Below are 16413 nucleotides of genomic sequence, written 5' to 3'. Positions count from 1 at the left end.
GGGGCAATTTAGAAGCATGCCAGTTGAAATAAGAAATGCCAGAACAAATAATCAGACAAACTATTTGCAAGCAACTGGAAGATAAGAAAAGAAAGAGCTGAAGAACATCTGACATGGTACAACATATGGTTTGGTTTTGACAAATGTAATCTAGCTTATCTTTGTAAGAGACAGACTAGTAGTACTTGTGGATAAGGGATACCCATAAATGTAAATTTTGGCTCCAGGAAGGCTTTGATGCTTACATGAGACTCATGCAAACAGGCTGTGTGCAAGGTAAAACTCTATTTGGCTGTATGAAAAAAAAGTTGAGTAACTGTACTTGGAGAGTAATTATCAGTTTGTTTTCATACTGACACAGCACATCATGGCGAGTTTCATAGGGGTCTGTCCTGTGTCTGCCTCTTTTCAGTGTGTTCCTTAATATTCTGACTGACTGAACAGAGCAAAGTGGTTGTAAATTTTGGATACTACTGGCTTCCTTGTACAGTACTCCTTGTACTGTGTTGTCCACGGGACACGAGTAATAGGGCAAGAAGTACAAGGTTTACATTGCAGGGAAATAGCCTAAGATTAGACACATGAGGGGAATGGAAAAATTTCCCAATCATAAGAATATTCAGGCACCTGCTTGGGGAGACAGAGTATTGATCACTGGAAGTCTTTAGGAGTGCTTAGAATAGTGTCTTTCAGGGATGACCTAAGTACAGCTGTGCTGGCTGTAGGTAGGGAAGTGGACTAGATCCTTTCCATCACTAGAAAACAGAAATGGGAGAGTTTGTGTAGAATAAATTGCTGTTTTGTATTCTGTGTTCAGGGAAGTGTTTGCATTGTTTTCTGTACTCTCCTTCTCTTTGCCTTTGGTAGTGACACAGCTTTGTTGTATGTCAGATTCTGAGTAGTTTAGAACATATTGTATATGTTAGCACATATGGCAAATATATTCAATTAAAAAATATATCTAGAGAGAGTTAACCTCCTGTGTCAGCAGGTGTGAATGGTTTTCAGTTACAGTTATCTTTCCTTTATAATAGCAGAGTTGTTTGCAAACTGTTCTAGGCGGTCCAACTATTACACCAAAATATTTGCTCTTAAAGTTTCTGTTTTCTGAGATTCTGAGTAAATCACCAGTGTATATACACTGGCAATGCCTTTCAAAAATCACCTGTATTTGTAGGAGACAGCAGGAGTTCTCTAATCACTACACAGGGGTCCAGCAGGCTCTGTTCATGTGTGACCAATGGTGCTGGTTACAGAATCAACTCTGCTGTTGGCTGGCCTGATGCTCCAGAGCTACCTTTTGTGCTCTCCTTGTGGGACTGCAAGTCTGCTTGACAATTACTGATAAAACTGGGGTTGCTACGAAACATTGCAAGATCAGGTCCTGAATTGCTGAGGATTTGCCTCCTGTTCCTAATTCATTGCTGTGGAAAAAAAAAAACACCAAAACAAACCCTTGATTTACCTCCATGTACTGTACCTAGAGCTTGCCCAATAGATGATTCCCAGAGGTTTTATTTCTTTTCTGTTTCTTCCTTCGTAAGTTGGTTAGAACTGCTAGAGCCAGTTTGTCTTTGTGCATCCTGCACATAAATAATTTACTAGAAACAATAATCTGTATTATACTAGAGTCCACAAGTGTGGCTAATTCCAGTATTGCACTTTATCAGGAAGTCAGCACCGCTTGCAGTACACTTTATCATGCTGAAGAATTCCAGAGCAGGTACCTCAATAATGGGATCAAATCAATCAGTACATACACAGGTGTGCACACATCAAACTGGGTCCTTTCACCTTTGCCATACTTAGGCATAAGTGTTATTTTGCAGCCTTTTAAAGTGTGGAAGTGTTCTATGCTTTGCAGCCCGTGTATTTCTCTTGTGTGTATGTTTTTCAGGATGTTATTGCCAGTAAGGGTAGCTGGGTGATTACTAAGAAGCAAAGGCTTGTATTACATGCATATATAATGTTAACTGTTGGAGTGATACAATACAGAAAGCAGCTATTGGACTTGACCATTAGAATTTCTCTTTTAATCATTAGCCAGAATGCATTATGAAGCAGGTAGATAAACTGTTGTCATCCAGAAGACGTTAAGTGCCTTGTGATAGAACAAAGTAAAACTCACTAAAGTACAAACAGTTCTACAGGTAGTTTGTAAAGATGTGCTGGTTTTGCTCTCTGTGAGGATACAGCTGCTAAAATTCTTCTTGGAAAGAGGGTAGCATTTCATCAGCTGAGCTGCAGGAATTGTCAATGGTATTGGAAGTGAAGTTTATCTTCTTTTATTGTGGGATATGGCCCATATGCAGTCTGGCAAACAAAAGAGAAAAATTCAGGTATTGGTACAGGTCTGTCTTTGCTGAAGCTTCTGTCAGTCTCTATCTTCACTAGCTTCATTCTTTTAAATGCAAATTGGAAACTGGTGAGGGCTAGGGACAGCCTTAATGGATTACGCTCTGCCAGCCAACCCCTGGCTTATTATAATGTGTGTCAAAGCTCATGGGCCTGTGGGAAGCAAGGTGGGGTATATGCTGTTATTTATAAGAATTTTTTAAGTACGGATTATTAAAAAAAATTGGAGTTCTGCATTTTGTTTTCTGTTCTTACACATTCTAAAGCTGTTTATTTGATGAGCAGTGGAAGTAGTGAAAACTCTATTGCATATAGATTTGTGCCCTTAGGTCCATAGGTATCCTGCAACGGCCTGGGTTCCCGTCTGTAGTGTCTGTATAATGCAATTTCTTCCCTTTTTCCTGTTATGCAGCATCTCCAGCTCTTAACTGCCTTCTACCTGCCTGTGTGTTGCCCACCAGTGGGCTGGGGAAGATGAAGCTTCTGCTACACCTGATTTAGAGCTGGCAGGGGCAGCATCAGCTTTTCACTTACTGGTTAGGATTTTTGCTAGGTCTCTGTGTATGATTTTTAGGCAAAAGCCCACTACTGCTTAAATTGCTGACAAAGATTATTACAATGTTATGTAAATATAGTAGGCTTATTTACAGTTTCATTACATACTCTGTATTTTCTGTATACTCTGTATATTTCTGTATTTTCTGATACAGCAGAAATGGAAGTGTCTTAAGAATTACATGGTAAACTGCTGTGATATATCATGTTGTAAACCACCCATAAGAAGGAAGAATCTTGTTTGCTTTTCTGAAGATTCAGACTTGAGTTTGAATAATTGTCTATTTTATTATACAGTAGGTATTGTTAAGCTCTTTATATATAAATTTATACATCACAAAGATATCCATCCAATATATATAAATATATTTGTCTGTTACTTTAATCTCTAGCAATTCTTTAGATCAAATGTGCAATCAAATGTCTGGGGGTAACCAGAGATGTGAAGAAGACATGCTAGAGAGCAGCCCTGTGGAAAAAGACATGGGGGTACTAATGGATCAAAAGCTGGACATGAGCCACCAGTGTGCAATTGCAGCCCAGAAGACCAACCACATCCTGAGCTGCATCAAAAGAAGTGTGGCCAGCAGATCAAGAGAGGGGATTCTGCCCCTCTGCTCTGCCCTGGTGAGACCTCACCTGGAGTACTGCATCCAGCTCTGGAGCCCCCAACACGAGAAGGATGTGGACTTGTTGGAATGTGTCCAGAGGAGGGCAATGAAAATGACCAGAGGGTTAAAGCACCTCTCTTATGAAGACAGGCTGAGGGAGTTTGGGTTGTTCAGCCTGAAGAAGAGAAGACTCTGGGGGGACCTTATAGTGACCTTCAAATACCTGAAAGGGCCCTGTAAGAAGGCTGGGGAAGAGCTGTTCACAAGGGCATGTAACAATAGGACAAGGTTGGATTTAGGTTGAACATGAGGAAAAAAGTTTAATATGAGGGTGGTGGATCTCTGGTACAGGTTGCCTAGAGAGGTGGTGGAGGCCTCATCCTGGGGACATTCAAGTTCAGGCTTGATAGGGCTCTGAGAAATTCTAGTGTGAGATACCCCTACGTATTGTAGGGCGGTTGGGCTAGATGACCTTTAGAGGTCCCTTCCATCCCAAGATATTCTATGATTCTGTGAAATGAACAATTTCCTGCTAAACTCTGAGACATTCAGATCTCATGCAGAGGACAGCACTGCGTTGTCTCTCGTGTGAAGTGAATGTTTTGTGATGTTCTATTGGCAAATTTTTGCCAATAAAATAAAAAAATTGGGTAAAACTCAGTGTAACCTCAATTGCTGATAGCATTAATCAGCTCCATCATGTTGCTAATAATCACCAATCATCTAAGGTGTTATGAATACATTTTCCAGCATATGTTTACAGTCTTCAAGGAGTTGCTTCATTTCAAGGAATTGCAGTCCTCACAGAGTTTGCAGCTATTTTCTGTTAATCCTTATGGTTGCCTCCTGGCACTACTGTTTCTGGTGACTCAGAATAGTGGCATTAATATTAACTTAAATGTAAATATTGCATATTAACTGTCTCACTGGCAGTGAATATTGCTTTCCTTTTTGAAATGCAAATATTCTTTAGGAAAAAAGACATTCTGCGGAGATCTCGGCAGAGAGGTGCTGGTGAACACAAGCAGGAGACTGCAACTTCCTGACATTGGAGAATTCCCAAAAAGAGAGTGGGGGAGACAGAAGAGCTGAAGTAGAGCCTAAGGGCAGCCTTACCTGACAGCAATAAAGATCACTTGGAGCACTGGGTACCGGTTTTAAAAGCCATTTGGGATATTTGCCTGACTTTTCTTGCATCCCTGTCTTGTAGTGGTGGTTTTTAACTTGCAGCTCTGCCAGTGAGAGATGGATCCAGCCACATGCAGGGTGGTAACGTGGCACATGGTCCACAGCAGAACAAGCACACAGCACAGTGCCCTTCTCTTGGTAGGTGAGGAAAAACTTAGGCAGAGTGGGAGTAGAAAACAGCAAAGTATGAGCATAAATTAGCTGCGTTACAATGTGCTGCTTGTGTGCTAATACGGGTCCTTTTTTGCTAGCCAGCCCAAAGCAGTGTGTGTGTGGGCAGGTGTATCCATGACCTGCTGGATAGCGTTGCCCTGGTGTAGCAAAGAGTGTTGTGTGCTCCCCTGGGCTGTTTGGAGAGTCATACAGCTCTCCTTGCAGTTACACCACAGGCTTGGCAAAGGTAGCAGTGAAGCTTGGAAGAGGACATTAGGCTTTCCTGTGTAACACTGGTGAAAATGTTACGGTTTTGATCTGTGAGTGCAAAATCAGTTTCACATTCCACATTTGTGAGAGAGAGTGTGTGTGTGCCCACTTTCAGAATTAATCCTGAAGCTGGCTTCCTAGCTGTAGTTTACTGAGTTTGTTTCCTCTTAATAAAAATGTTTGGCAGCGTCTAATAGTTTAAAATGAGAAGGAAAAGTTAACGTCTTAGTAATGATGGAAGGAAAGAGGTGCGGAAGAAGCTAATTTAATATGCAGAGATTAGGAGCATGACAAATAGCTGCCAAATTTGCTCAAGCAATCTAGTGTAGAAGCATTTGCAGCAAAGCAGGAGGAAAAAGCAATGTGTGGGATGATACTGTCTGTTTTTTACAAACTTTCTTTGAAGAGAACAGAGTTTGTAAATTCCTAATGCAGACCTCTGGGATGCTGCTTGGTATCAGCAGCTGTAACTGAAATACAAAAGCTAAGCTATAACCTAGTGACAAGCAGTTGGCTCAAAAGGCAGTTTGTCATACTGATGTAGGAGAAGAAACATAACAGCTGTAGTAGTAGTAAAGTGGATTTCTTAATCAGTCATTTCTACAATGAAATTTGAAGTATTTCTTGTTTTGCTAAAAGTAGCAGCACTTAAAGTCTGTTAAGTGGGAAGGGGAGGTGTTTTTTTGTTGTCGGGCTTTGTTTGTTATTTCCTCCTTGCTTCTTCTGGCTTGGTCAGGAGAGATGAGTTTTATACACTTGCTTTGTGTTTTTTGGTAGCAAATCTTAGCAGCTGGATAGAGAAAAGGGAGCCCTGTTAGGGGTAAACTACAGTCACACTGTCACAGGCAACAAACAACTTAAGTGGAGACTTGACTGAATTTCCTGTACATCAGAGACAGTGAAATATGAGGAGTGCATTCATAGGAAACAAAGATTTTTAAGTTCTTTTGCTCCTAGAACTATGCATTAATTGCTACTTGACATGTATTTGTCCTGTTTTTTTTTATTAGCAAGTATTTGCATTCTACTGTGACTCTCTTCAGCCTTTGCAGACAACACTGTTATCTTTCTACTTTGTTCTGTTGTGTCTTGGTATTTTTTGTGGATCCAATTTAAAAATCTCAAGGATAATCATAAGCAGAACTTCAGCATAGCCTGTATATATATATCTTCCATATGTGGAAAATCATGTTTTCATGGGTTCAGTCAACTCAGTAGCAATCTTGAAGAATTCTGTGGGATGGTTCATTGTTCTGAGGACTTTTTTTTTTTTTTTCCTTTTTTTTTTTCCCTAGAGAGCATGTAAAACATCTTTGCTCTCCATAAGTAAGTCATTACATTGGCATAAAAATTAATTCCATTATTTTAAATACCTAATTGTGCTGTTTTCTCTGGAGATTTTATAGTTTTACTGATTAATTAATTTTGGTTTAAATCACAATTTCCGTCTCAGAAATATTCTGCAATGGTAACCACTTTTGTATCTATATTGAATATAAAAGTTATGAAAATAAAGCTGTTATCCTTTCAGAAGGTAAAGAAAATCTACTTATGTTCTGAGAGGCACTCTGCAAATTAAGCAATCTGTTGCAACGATCTGTAGACGAATCACCGTTTACGGAAGTACTCTTAAGACATTGTTAATTCCATGTTGTATTTATGTAGTTTTCCTATGCACGCAAGAAATTTTAGGGGAGTGGAAATACCAAGTCACATTATGGAGGTAAACATGACATGATTTCAGGCAAATGAGCCCAGCTCTTACTGTCTCTGAAAAGTTTCACTATTATATTACTTGGTGTCTACTATGAACTCAGGAGATAAAAAATGTCTAGGAAGAACAGAAGGTTATCAAACAGTTTCTAAGGGAAGTTTAAGAGAGATCCTTATCAATGTCTTGTCAATGCCACACTTCTAATAATATTGCTGTAAGCTAGGAGAAGTCGTTGTGCCTCATTTCTTATATACATGTACGTATATATGCATGTATGCATAGGTATGTTTTCCCTAGTGGAATTTAAGTTATGTTAAGATTCAGAAATAACAAGTATTGTGAAGTGGAAAAAAGCAGTGCACAGGGGTCTGTGGAACAGCTTTTTATGAAGCACCATCCATATACTAGGCATCTTCTGCCTTGAAAGAAACGGCTAAGGGAGGCTGTGTCAAAGTCAGAAGATTACAAATGGCCTGGAGAAGGTGAATATGGCAAAATTGTTCTCTGTCCCTTCCAGCGTAGAAGGAAAAGGATATGAAATGAAACAAGGATGTTTTGGATTTAAAATTACAAAAAGAAGTTTTTTTTTCATGCAGTGTGTAACTAAGTTGGAGAAGGTCTTGGCATGGGATCTTGTGGCTGCTGTTGATTCCTAGGAGAGTTGGACAAACCTGTGGAATTGTGGTTAGTTAAGGGACGTTAAATGCCAAGACTGAACCTCTGATTCAGAAAGTCCCTGGAAGCACTGTTTGCTGTGGTCCTTGAGAGTTCTGGGAAAGTGTGGTTTAGTGCTTGCCCAGTGCTTACATTAGTCCTTAAACATAGGCTTTCAACCCTGTTTGGAGGCAGGGTGAACCTCTTGATTTGACCTACTACAGCCCACTGCTCCCTACTGCAGGAATTAAGCAGGATGATTTGGGACTCTTTTCCAAACATGATGGTTAGCTTCTCTTGTTGGTATTCCCAAGTGGTGACTCCTGACACAAGAACGTTGTCAGATGCTCCTCAGATGTTTTGTAGGTTTTTCTTTAGGGTCACACAGATTTTAAGTGAGATTGTAACGTAGGATACAGTGACAATTTCTTTATATCTCATAGTAACATTTGTACCTGAAAAGTAAATTTATATAGAGAACTATGTGGAAAGTAAATTGGTTTTGATAGGAAAAGAAATGTTGCAGGGAAAATGCCTTGACATAAATAGCTGAGGGGGCAAGACAGCATTCTGGTGGAGGAAGGGGTGGAAAATGTGGTCATTTCCAACTGCCTCCTTTCATTATGGGATTGGCATCACTTAAAAGAGTAATTTTAACCTTATGGCTACTTTAATTTCCTGTTCTGTAAATCGGTAGCTGCTTAACTTCCCTGCTTACTGAACAGTGATTCTAGTTGCACTTCAGGCATCTTCTGACAGAGTAACCAGCTGTGGAAGTGCCAAAGAATTCTCAGTTGTCTTGTGCATCTGGAAAAAAAAAAAAGGAAGGGGAATTGTAAGGGATTTAATATCCATTTAATACTGAATACTTTCAGAACTCAACTATTTTGTACTTCTTTTTTTTACACCTTTTTGGGTATTTCTCTGAAGTGTGATCACCTAGTCTTCTGGTATCTACGGTTACTATCGTACATGAAAGGTGCATCACTCTGTTTCCATTTTGCATTTTTCTCAGTCAGAAAACAAGGAACATTCTACTAACAATGCTTATGAATAATTTCTGAAGTGGGTTGCTTTCTTCTGTTAAGAGGCAAGATGTACCTATATTCCAATTGAAATGCTTGGCAGGTAATAATGTGTTTACCAAAATTTTCTGAAGATAAGTTATTCAATTAGACACATGAAAAAATATTATTATGGTCTTGAGTAAAAAAAAATAAAAAATTTATGACATTCATACCTTCTGGACATGTGCAAAATAACAGATCTTCAGAAGACAGTAAACTCTTAGATACATATTTTTCTTACCTCATTTTATTTTCTGAATCTTTTAGTCAAAGTTTACTTGCCAAGTGTATTAAAGATAATTTAGTCAGGGAAACTTATGGACCTAAATAATTATGAAGTTTCCCAAAAAACAGTGGCACAGTATGGATGTACTGGATAGGCACGTGACAATTATCTAGTAGCTAGGTAAAGATACATGTAAGTGCAGAGTGGAGTCTTTAAGGGTGGCAACAATACCTATAAATATGAGATTTGTAGCTGCACAAACACATGTTAGTATTGAGGGTAAGATCCCGAGGATGAAGAAAGTCCTTTTCCAGTCTTGGGAAACTGGCAACTTCAATATAAATAAAACCTAATACATCAAACTTACTGCCAAATGCCTCAGTCCGCTGGTAAATTAATTTGCATTTCATTTATGAAGATATGGTAGAAATTCTGTTCTTTGTAAAACTGTTATTCGTTCAGAATTGAACTCCCTGAATTATGGTATTTTGTGTCTTTTATTTAGGTTTTTGTTTCATGATCAACTTCTGTTCACTAGTAGTTTCTGAGAAGCAATAACAACTTTGTTAGAAACAACAGTAATGAAGTTCTTAAACTTAAAAAGTTCTTAAAGTTCTTAAAAGCCAATTTTTTTTAAGTGAAGCAACATTTTCCCAAGCCTTCTAATGAGCCTTGAACAACATTATATTTTAGTAATGTATTACTAAAGCATCATTACAAATTATCAGTTCATTAAAAACTAGTATTGCCTGAGCAAGAATTACATCCCTGACTGTTCAAACTGTCTCTTTTTCTGTTAGTTCAGTCTGCCTCAGTATTTTCTGTGGTGACTATTTAAAAAAAATTCCTTAGACTGTTTAAAAAAATACCTTTGCATTTAAATCCGATCATAGCTTCAACTTGAATGACTGTGTGATAGTGTATTGTTAAATGTATTTAAAATGCTGATTTTGTTGCATGTTCCTTGCAGGTGCATTCTGCTCCCTCTCCTGGGAATGAAGCCCCCTCAGCAGAGCCTCTTCCTGCTCGTAGATTCGGTTGATGAGGGTTGCAACGTTGCCGAGGGTGAACAGACTTCTACAAGTTTATCTGGAACAATAGCAGAACTTTTAGCTGGCCACTTTGAGTTCTTCCCTCCCTGGCTGCTCCTCCTATGTTCTGCCCGCAAGCAGAGTAAAGCTGTTACCAAAATGTTTACAGGTGAGTGCAGAGCGTAGGAAGTGCGCCTGTGACTAGGGTCACAGGGTAGTATTTACAAGACTCTCGGTGATGGTTGAAAAGACTGCTGCATGCTTAGTTCTAAAAAGTGACCATTCTAAATTCTAAAAAACCTCATATTCCTGTTTACTGAGGACTGCAGAAACCTTATATCAACCAAGTATTTTAGAGGTCAGTTATGCCTTTGCAAAATGTCTGCAAAGAGTGTGGCCGACTTGGGTTTTCCTCTTACTTGACTAGTTTTAAAAAGCTTTGAAACAGTGTAGGTGATGTGTAAGTATGTATGTCAGCTGCATACACCCATTCCTTTCAACCTCAAAAGATTATTTTTTTTAATCTCCCAGTAAAATCTCCCCTTAATTTCAGGAAGTGGAGAGTCAGCTTTGAAGGTGGAACTTGAGAGGGCATCAATGTCAGTGTGGATTCTTGGAGTATACTTTTGGCAAAGGTTGCACAGTAAAAAAAAAAAAAATCCTTACAGCTTCTTCATCCAGGCTTTACTGTGTCATGAGAATATTTCTTCACTATAATGGCATTGTTTCTGGTAGTTCTCTGAAATTTAATAAAGGGCAATATCGAGGCTGGATTCCAGGCCTATGTATAAAGCCTGTGTGTATTAAGGCAACAATTAGGACAAAAATGTGATTATGGAACATGGATGCATAGACTTGCTCGTTTCCACAGTGGCAAAAGGTCAATGGGATAATTGCGTTTTGGAACGAAGTCCTGTATTAATCAGTGGCAGACACGAACGTTGGTATTTGGGAGTATGTGAGAATTAAAGGAAACTTTGGGGTAGCTTCACAGGGCTCCTTTGGACTTTCATATGGGAATGGTTTTGTCAAAGCTTGGCTGATTAGGTATGTTGTCATTGCCAAAAAAACAGACAAAACTTTCTTCAGACCAGTTTTATTTCATTTCCATTGAATCATACCGTATTTCAGACTAGTCCTTAAAAAAATTGCTGTTGTCTTCTAAGTATGTTTCCAGATGGAATTCCTGACAGGAAAAATCACCAGAACTAATGGATATACCTTTAAAATAAATTTAATTTAAACGAGTTAATTTCTCATTTCCACAGAGAATGACTTGATGAATAGCATAAAGGAAGATGGCTTGTGATATTATAATCCCATCTTCTCTGTGGAAAACGTACAACAAAGAGAGAATGAATCCCAAAATAATCTGACAATTTGGAGAAAATGATGCTTTTTTCCACTGTGAAAGAAAACTGTGACATTACAGCCGCTGTGACAGTTGCTCACTTAATATATTGTCAGATGATTTTCCTCTTCACAGCCAATATTCAAGTTTGTGAAAGATACAGTGAGGGTGTGAGGAGCATGGCTGGAGCCTCCCTTCACTTCAGATATATTGCAATTTTGTGTTGTAAAACTTGAGATAATGGTCATGTCTTTCCTGGTTCTGGCCTGAAAAAGATAAACTGTCATTAACACTTACACTGGACAAAAACTTCTCCTTTTTCATATCTGAATATTTAGTTCTAGCTGAGCTAAATTAAAATGCTCTTTATTTGGTGGGCAGGCAGAACTCAAGATCAACAAGAAGTTTTTTCACTCCTGAGTGAAAAAATAAGTGGGGTATAATGTGCACTGGACTCTGGGACACCGTTGTACTGAGTTGCTATTATTTCCAGTTTCTCAGCAAATAAACATTGCAACTTTAATGGTACTACAATCACTGTACATTTTCTTCAGATGTGTTTCTTTAATTTGGAACAAAAAAAGAACCAGTTTCAGTGTAACTTAGTAAGATAGATTGGAATCCTTCTAGGTTTATTTTAGGAATCTGGGTCTCGTCTGTAGTTTTTTCTGCTAAAAATTTTAGAGTACAGTATGAAATAGATCCTAACTAGTATTAGTATGTCTACAATCAGTATATTTTACACTTGACATTTTTATGCAGTAAAAAATGCCTCCACAAATCTGCTGAAATGAGATCTAAACTTGCTTATCAGAAAGTGTCATCAGTGACTGGAAGCAGTGGTGTGGTCCTCAGGGTGCTCTTTTTTGGGTGTCCAGCACAGATGAGAATTCTGCAAGCATTTTCCTAGCCAAAAATAGTGATGACATGGAAGGAGGAGTCAAGGGTTTCTCATTTACTGTCATCTTGCCACTGCCAGGGAAGAGTACATCATCCCTAATGCTTTAAGAATCAGGAAAGGAGGAGGGGGTGTTTATTCTGGTCTTCTTTGTTCCTTCACTTTTTTTGTAACTTCTTTCTAAAAGTGGAATAGAATCTGATGCAGTTTGTGTTCTGGGCCCTTCTGTCTTCCCACATTCTGTAGTAGCACAGCATGCGACAGATTTTTCCTCTTACTCAGATTCTCAGCTTTCATTAATTAAAAATAAAAGAAAAATAATATATAAAAAAGGTTTTTTCCTTTTGTGGCTGTGGAGACAACCTCAAAAACATGACCCAAATATAAACTGATGCCTGCATGAGTCTGTGGTCACCCTCCACAGTGAGCAAAAACCAGCCAGCTGAGTAAAAAAGGAGGGGAGCAGATAATGTGTGTCCTGCTTTCTCTTGCATGTGCTCTGTCATCAACTGCCACATCATGCCTGTTTGCTTTTCTTCTGGACTTTTTTCCCTAAATTTAACTACTTGCTGTCTTGTGCCCATAATTATCCACATTATCTCCCATATCATCGTTTGCTGTCATGTGACTACAAGTAGGGACAGTCAAGCAGCTAGAGTAAACACAGTCTTAATAATCTTTGTATTGTAATGTTAGAAAAAAATTATTGTATTTCTCAATAACTGAAAAAGCCCTCTAACATACAATTTGTATTTTTAATTCTTCAGCTAATTAGCTAATAAAAATAGTTGTTATAAAATTATGCTAGATCTTGGAAGCAGTTGTTCTTACAAAACTAAATTTCTTGTTTAAAGACCCATCATGTTGAAGACCCATAGTTTAAAAACTTTAGACATTTTAAAATTAGGCAGTTTTATTTAGATAGTTTGACTGAAGAGCAGATACTTTCTCATTAACAGCATAAAGGTAAATTGACAAAAGTGCATATGCACAAATGCTGTATTTATTGGTTTAAAAGAGGCTTTTTTAAATAGGCATTTACGTATTTTCTTTTTTGCTATACACACATCTGTGGCTTCTGGTTTGCTCATACCCCTCAATTAAACATGGACTTTCTTAATCCAAAGAATTCATTCTCAGTATGGTACAACCCATGTAGATGTTGCACCTTAACTGTAGTTTCCATAAAGCTGAACGTAGATACTGGAAAGATACTGGAAGCTACAATAAAAAGCATCAAAAGTGGATGTGAAATGGTTCACTTTAGCCTCAGAGGCAGCTTAAGCTCCATTCACCCACTTATCCATAGGGAAAAGCAGGCAATCTGTCATTTGTCATTCCTCTTTTATCTGTCATTCAGTTTCAGACAGCCAGACACTGTTAAGAGCTGATATTTATCCAAACTTATTCTGGATTAGAAATCTTGGGAGGGCAACACTTTCTCATATTTCTACTCTTTGCTGGTTCTGTTCTGAATAGATGTGGAGGGCTGTTTTTCTTCAAGCCTTTACTAAAATTAATAAATTAGCAAAAATGTGAAAACTTTACCGAAATGTAGTAAAACTCACAATGCAACTTTTCTGCACCCAGTACTGTTTAGTGCTTGAAGGTACTCAGGTATTGCTGAATCCCTAGATAAAATCAGTTGCCTGTTTTGGAACTGAGTCTTTTCTCATTAGCTGCCATACCAGACTATAAATGGTGTGACACCAGTTCAGGAGAGATTGCTTCAAAAAAGAAGAATCAAAGTTGTCATCTGATTTTTCATTGTAGGCTGGAATTTATTTGGGTGATTCATGTTACATTAAAGTCTTTACGGGAGTTGAATTTTCACCATATAATGCAATTTTTATATATTTATATAGTTGTAAAATTTACTTATATCATATGAAAGCTTTGAAAAAATGTATTCTTTTGGTTTGGTTTTCCTTTGGAAAAAAATTTAGAAGGCTTGGGAAATAAACTGAGCTTTTAATTACAGTTTCCTTTCATTTCAATACCACTTTGAACACATGATACTAGAAAATTCTGTGTTTCCTGGTAAAAAGCTGTGTGTGAATTTTGAACTTCTTTGCTTTGTAATTAAAGAGGGAAGACTAAATTGTTTTAAGTGGAGTATTACCCATACATCTAGCTAAATAAACTTCTGTGCAATGACACGGACCAGTGAGGGCAGCAGATTTCAGCCTCGCTGTCTCTTGGCATCTGGGGTAGATGCAGTGAAATTTGTAATGCAGAGTATACTGCAAATGCACCAAAAGCTAAGAGTGCTGCTAGAGTTTCAGCTGTGTATTACTCTGCTGGAAACATTACTCTTTTTGACCAGGTGTGCATAAATGGCCATAGAAATACCTAATTTAATACATGCTTAGATCAGCAGTGTAAATTAATAATGCCAAAACATTTACATGTCTTTAATTGTTTAGATTACTTTAAAATTAACAGTTCAGTTAAATGAAATAAAATACATTTAAAACTTTTGTCATGTACTTTGGTAAATATATTTAAAGATATATGAAAAATTATGAAGATATATTAAAGTAGAAAGGTACTTTTAAGTATTTACTGGAACCTGCTAGTTAATAGCTTATTTTTTTATTATTAAAGTTTGAAAAGGTTGACATACACAAAAAGTATTTATATAGTAAAGTTTTTTTTTTTTCATTTGAACGATCCTAGATCTTGCCAAGAAATACATTTGGAACCGATTTGTTTACAGAACTGCCAGGAATTTAATAAATCAGGAAAACCTGTATTGGAGCTGCCTTTGTGTTGAAAGTGATGTGTTGTAAGAAAAATTTTAACAATGCAAAAATGAGGGTCCTGAGACTGCAAGTTCTGTCTACTGCACTCCTGTTTTGCTGAGTTTAAGTAGTTCATGGGAATGCATCTGGAACAAAATGAGCTCTCTCTTAGCATTTTGGTGCTTCTTGTCCATGAAAGTGACTTATTGTATCTGGAAGGGTTGAAAAGCTAGTTTGCAGGATCTTTGTTTAGAAATGTATAATGACCTCATTTAGATGAAGGTTGGGAAAAAACCCCACGGTTTTGCTTTCTTCCTTCAAGCTAGCAACAAGAATTTGAGATTTAAAAGAAAAATAATCCTATCTATAAGGCTTTTTAAAAAATATTTGCTTATTATGGTATGGCATGCTGCAGTGGTTGAAATTAACAACCTCTTCTCTGTCCAAAAGTCTGTTACAATGGCAATTTGCTAACCTTAGCCCTTGTAGAACATACCATTCCTGGGATGCGTGAAGCTCTGCATGAGTGCAGGGTGCTTCCTGCTATACAGACATGTCTGCAGATATGTTATACAGGATCTCATTAACAATATTTGGAAATACTGCAAAAGAGGAGAAGCAGCTTTTAGCTTCCATGAACATCCAGTTTAAATTACTGACTTCTGGAGCATTCATTCTGAAGTCGTCTGAAATTTTATTTGCTTGGCTGAAATGCTTAGACATGTGGTATGTCTCAGGTAAGTACAGAGTAGGGCAATATTTTTAACCCAAATATGGAAGAAAATAATGGTACAGCCTCACTTAAAGGGGAGAAAAACAAGACACTACAAACCCTTTGTTTTTTACTTTTTTTGGAGGCTTTTTTATCACTTCCAAAATTATTTTGTTCATATTCTGACCCCTTTTCGGAACCAAAATACAAATCAGTGTTCAAAGAGCACTGCAAGATAAACAGTGTCTTCTGCTTTTGAAGCAGATGTACAGGGACTGAAGCACTTGGAGTTCCCACTCTGCAGGAAAGCTGGGAGTAAAGGAAGATGTAGCCATTAGTCATTCAGCATCAACCATTAGCTCAGATCTCAGGATTGCTGACATGTGAGTCAAGTCAGGGGTTTTCTTGCTGAGGGGAAATGAAATCAACTACTGTAACAACTGGAAAACATTTGAGTAACTGAAGAGTAAAAGTAAGTTAAGTGTGCAGATGGATATAGACAGGAAGGACATGGGCTTGGGGTTAATGTGAGAGATGGAGATGTTTTGAGTACAGTTGCTTATGACTGAACACATTGAGGAGGAGTTTGTAGAGCTCTGTACCTCTTCTCGTTCAGCCAAGAGACAGGTACAAATCTGTACTAGGAGAAGCAGAGAAGTCCAAAGAACCTAGAAGGTGAGTGGATGCAGTGGTTGCATGTGCTGTGAATTGAGCAAAACAGAGCTCTTCCCTGCACATGAGACAACCAAAGGGACACTGGTGCCTGATGGTATGCGTACAGCTGTGAATGTGTGCACCAAGCAACACCCTGTTCTTAATGCTGCTGTCTTCACTTCTGTATCTTCTGAAGGACCATAACCTAGAAACAGCCTGTGACTTGAGGT

General features: G+C 38.1%; 1 protein-coding gene across 1 annotated transcript in view; it reads left to right on the top strand.

The window, feature by feature from the left end:
• ANKRD50 (ankyrin repeat domain containing 50) overlaps positions 1-16413 on the top strand; it is a 42922-nt gene that overhangs the window by 15715 nt on the left and 10794 nt on the right. Inside the window, exon 3 of the mRNA XM_051618630.1 lies at positions 9764-9993. Within this exon, the coding sequence (XP_051474590.1) occupies positions 9764-9993 (230 nt within the window). The remainder of the gene's footprint in view (positions 1-9763; positions 9994-16413) is intronic.

The sequence above is a fragment of the Apus apus genome, chromosome 4 (genome assembly GCF_020740795.1).
Source record: "Apus apus isolate bApuApu2 chromosome 4, bApuApu2.pri.cur, whole genome shotgun sequence".
Taxonomy (NCBI): domain Eukaryota; kingdom Metazoa; phylum Chordata; class Aves; order Apodiformes; family Apodidae; genus Apus; species Apus apus.
The sequence above is the reverse complement of the archived record's forward strand: the minus strand, read 5'-3'. Positions and strand labels throughout refer to the sequence as shown.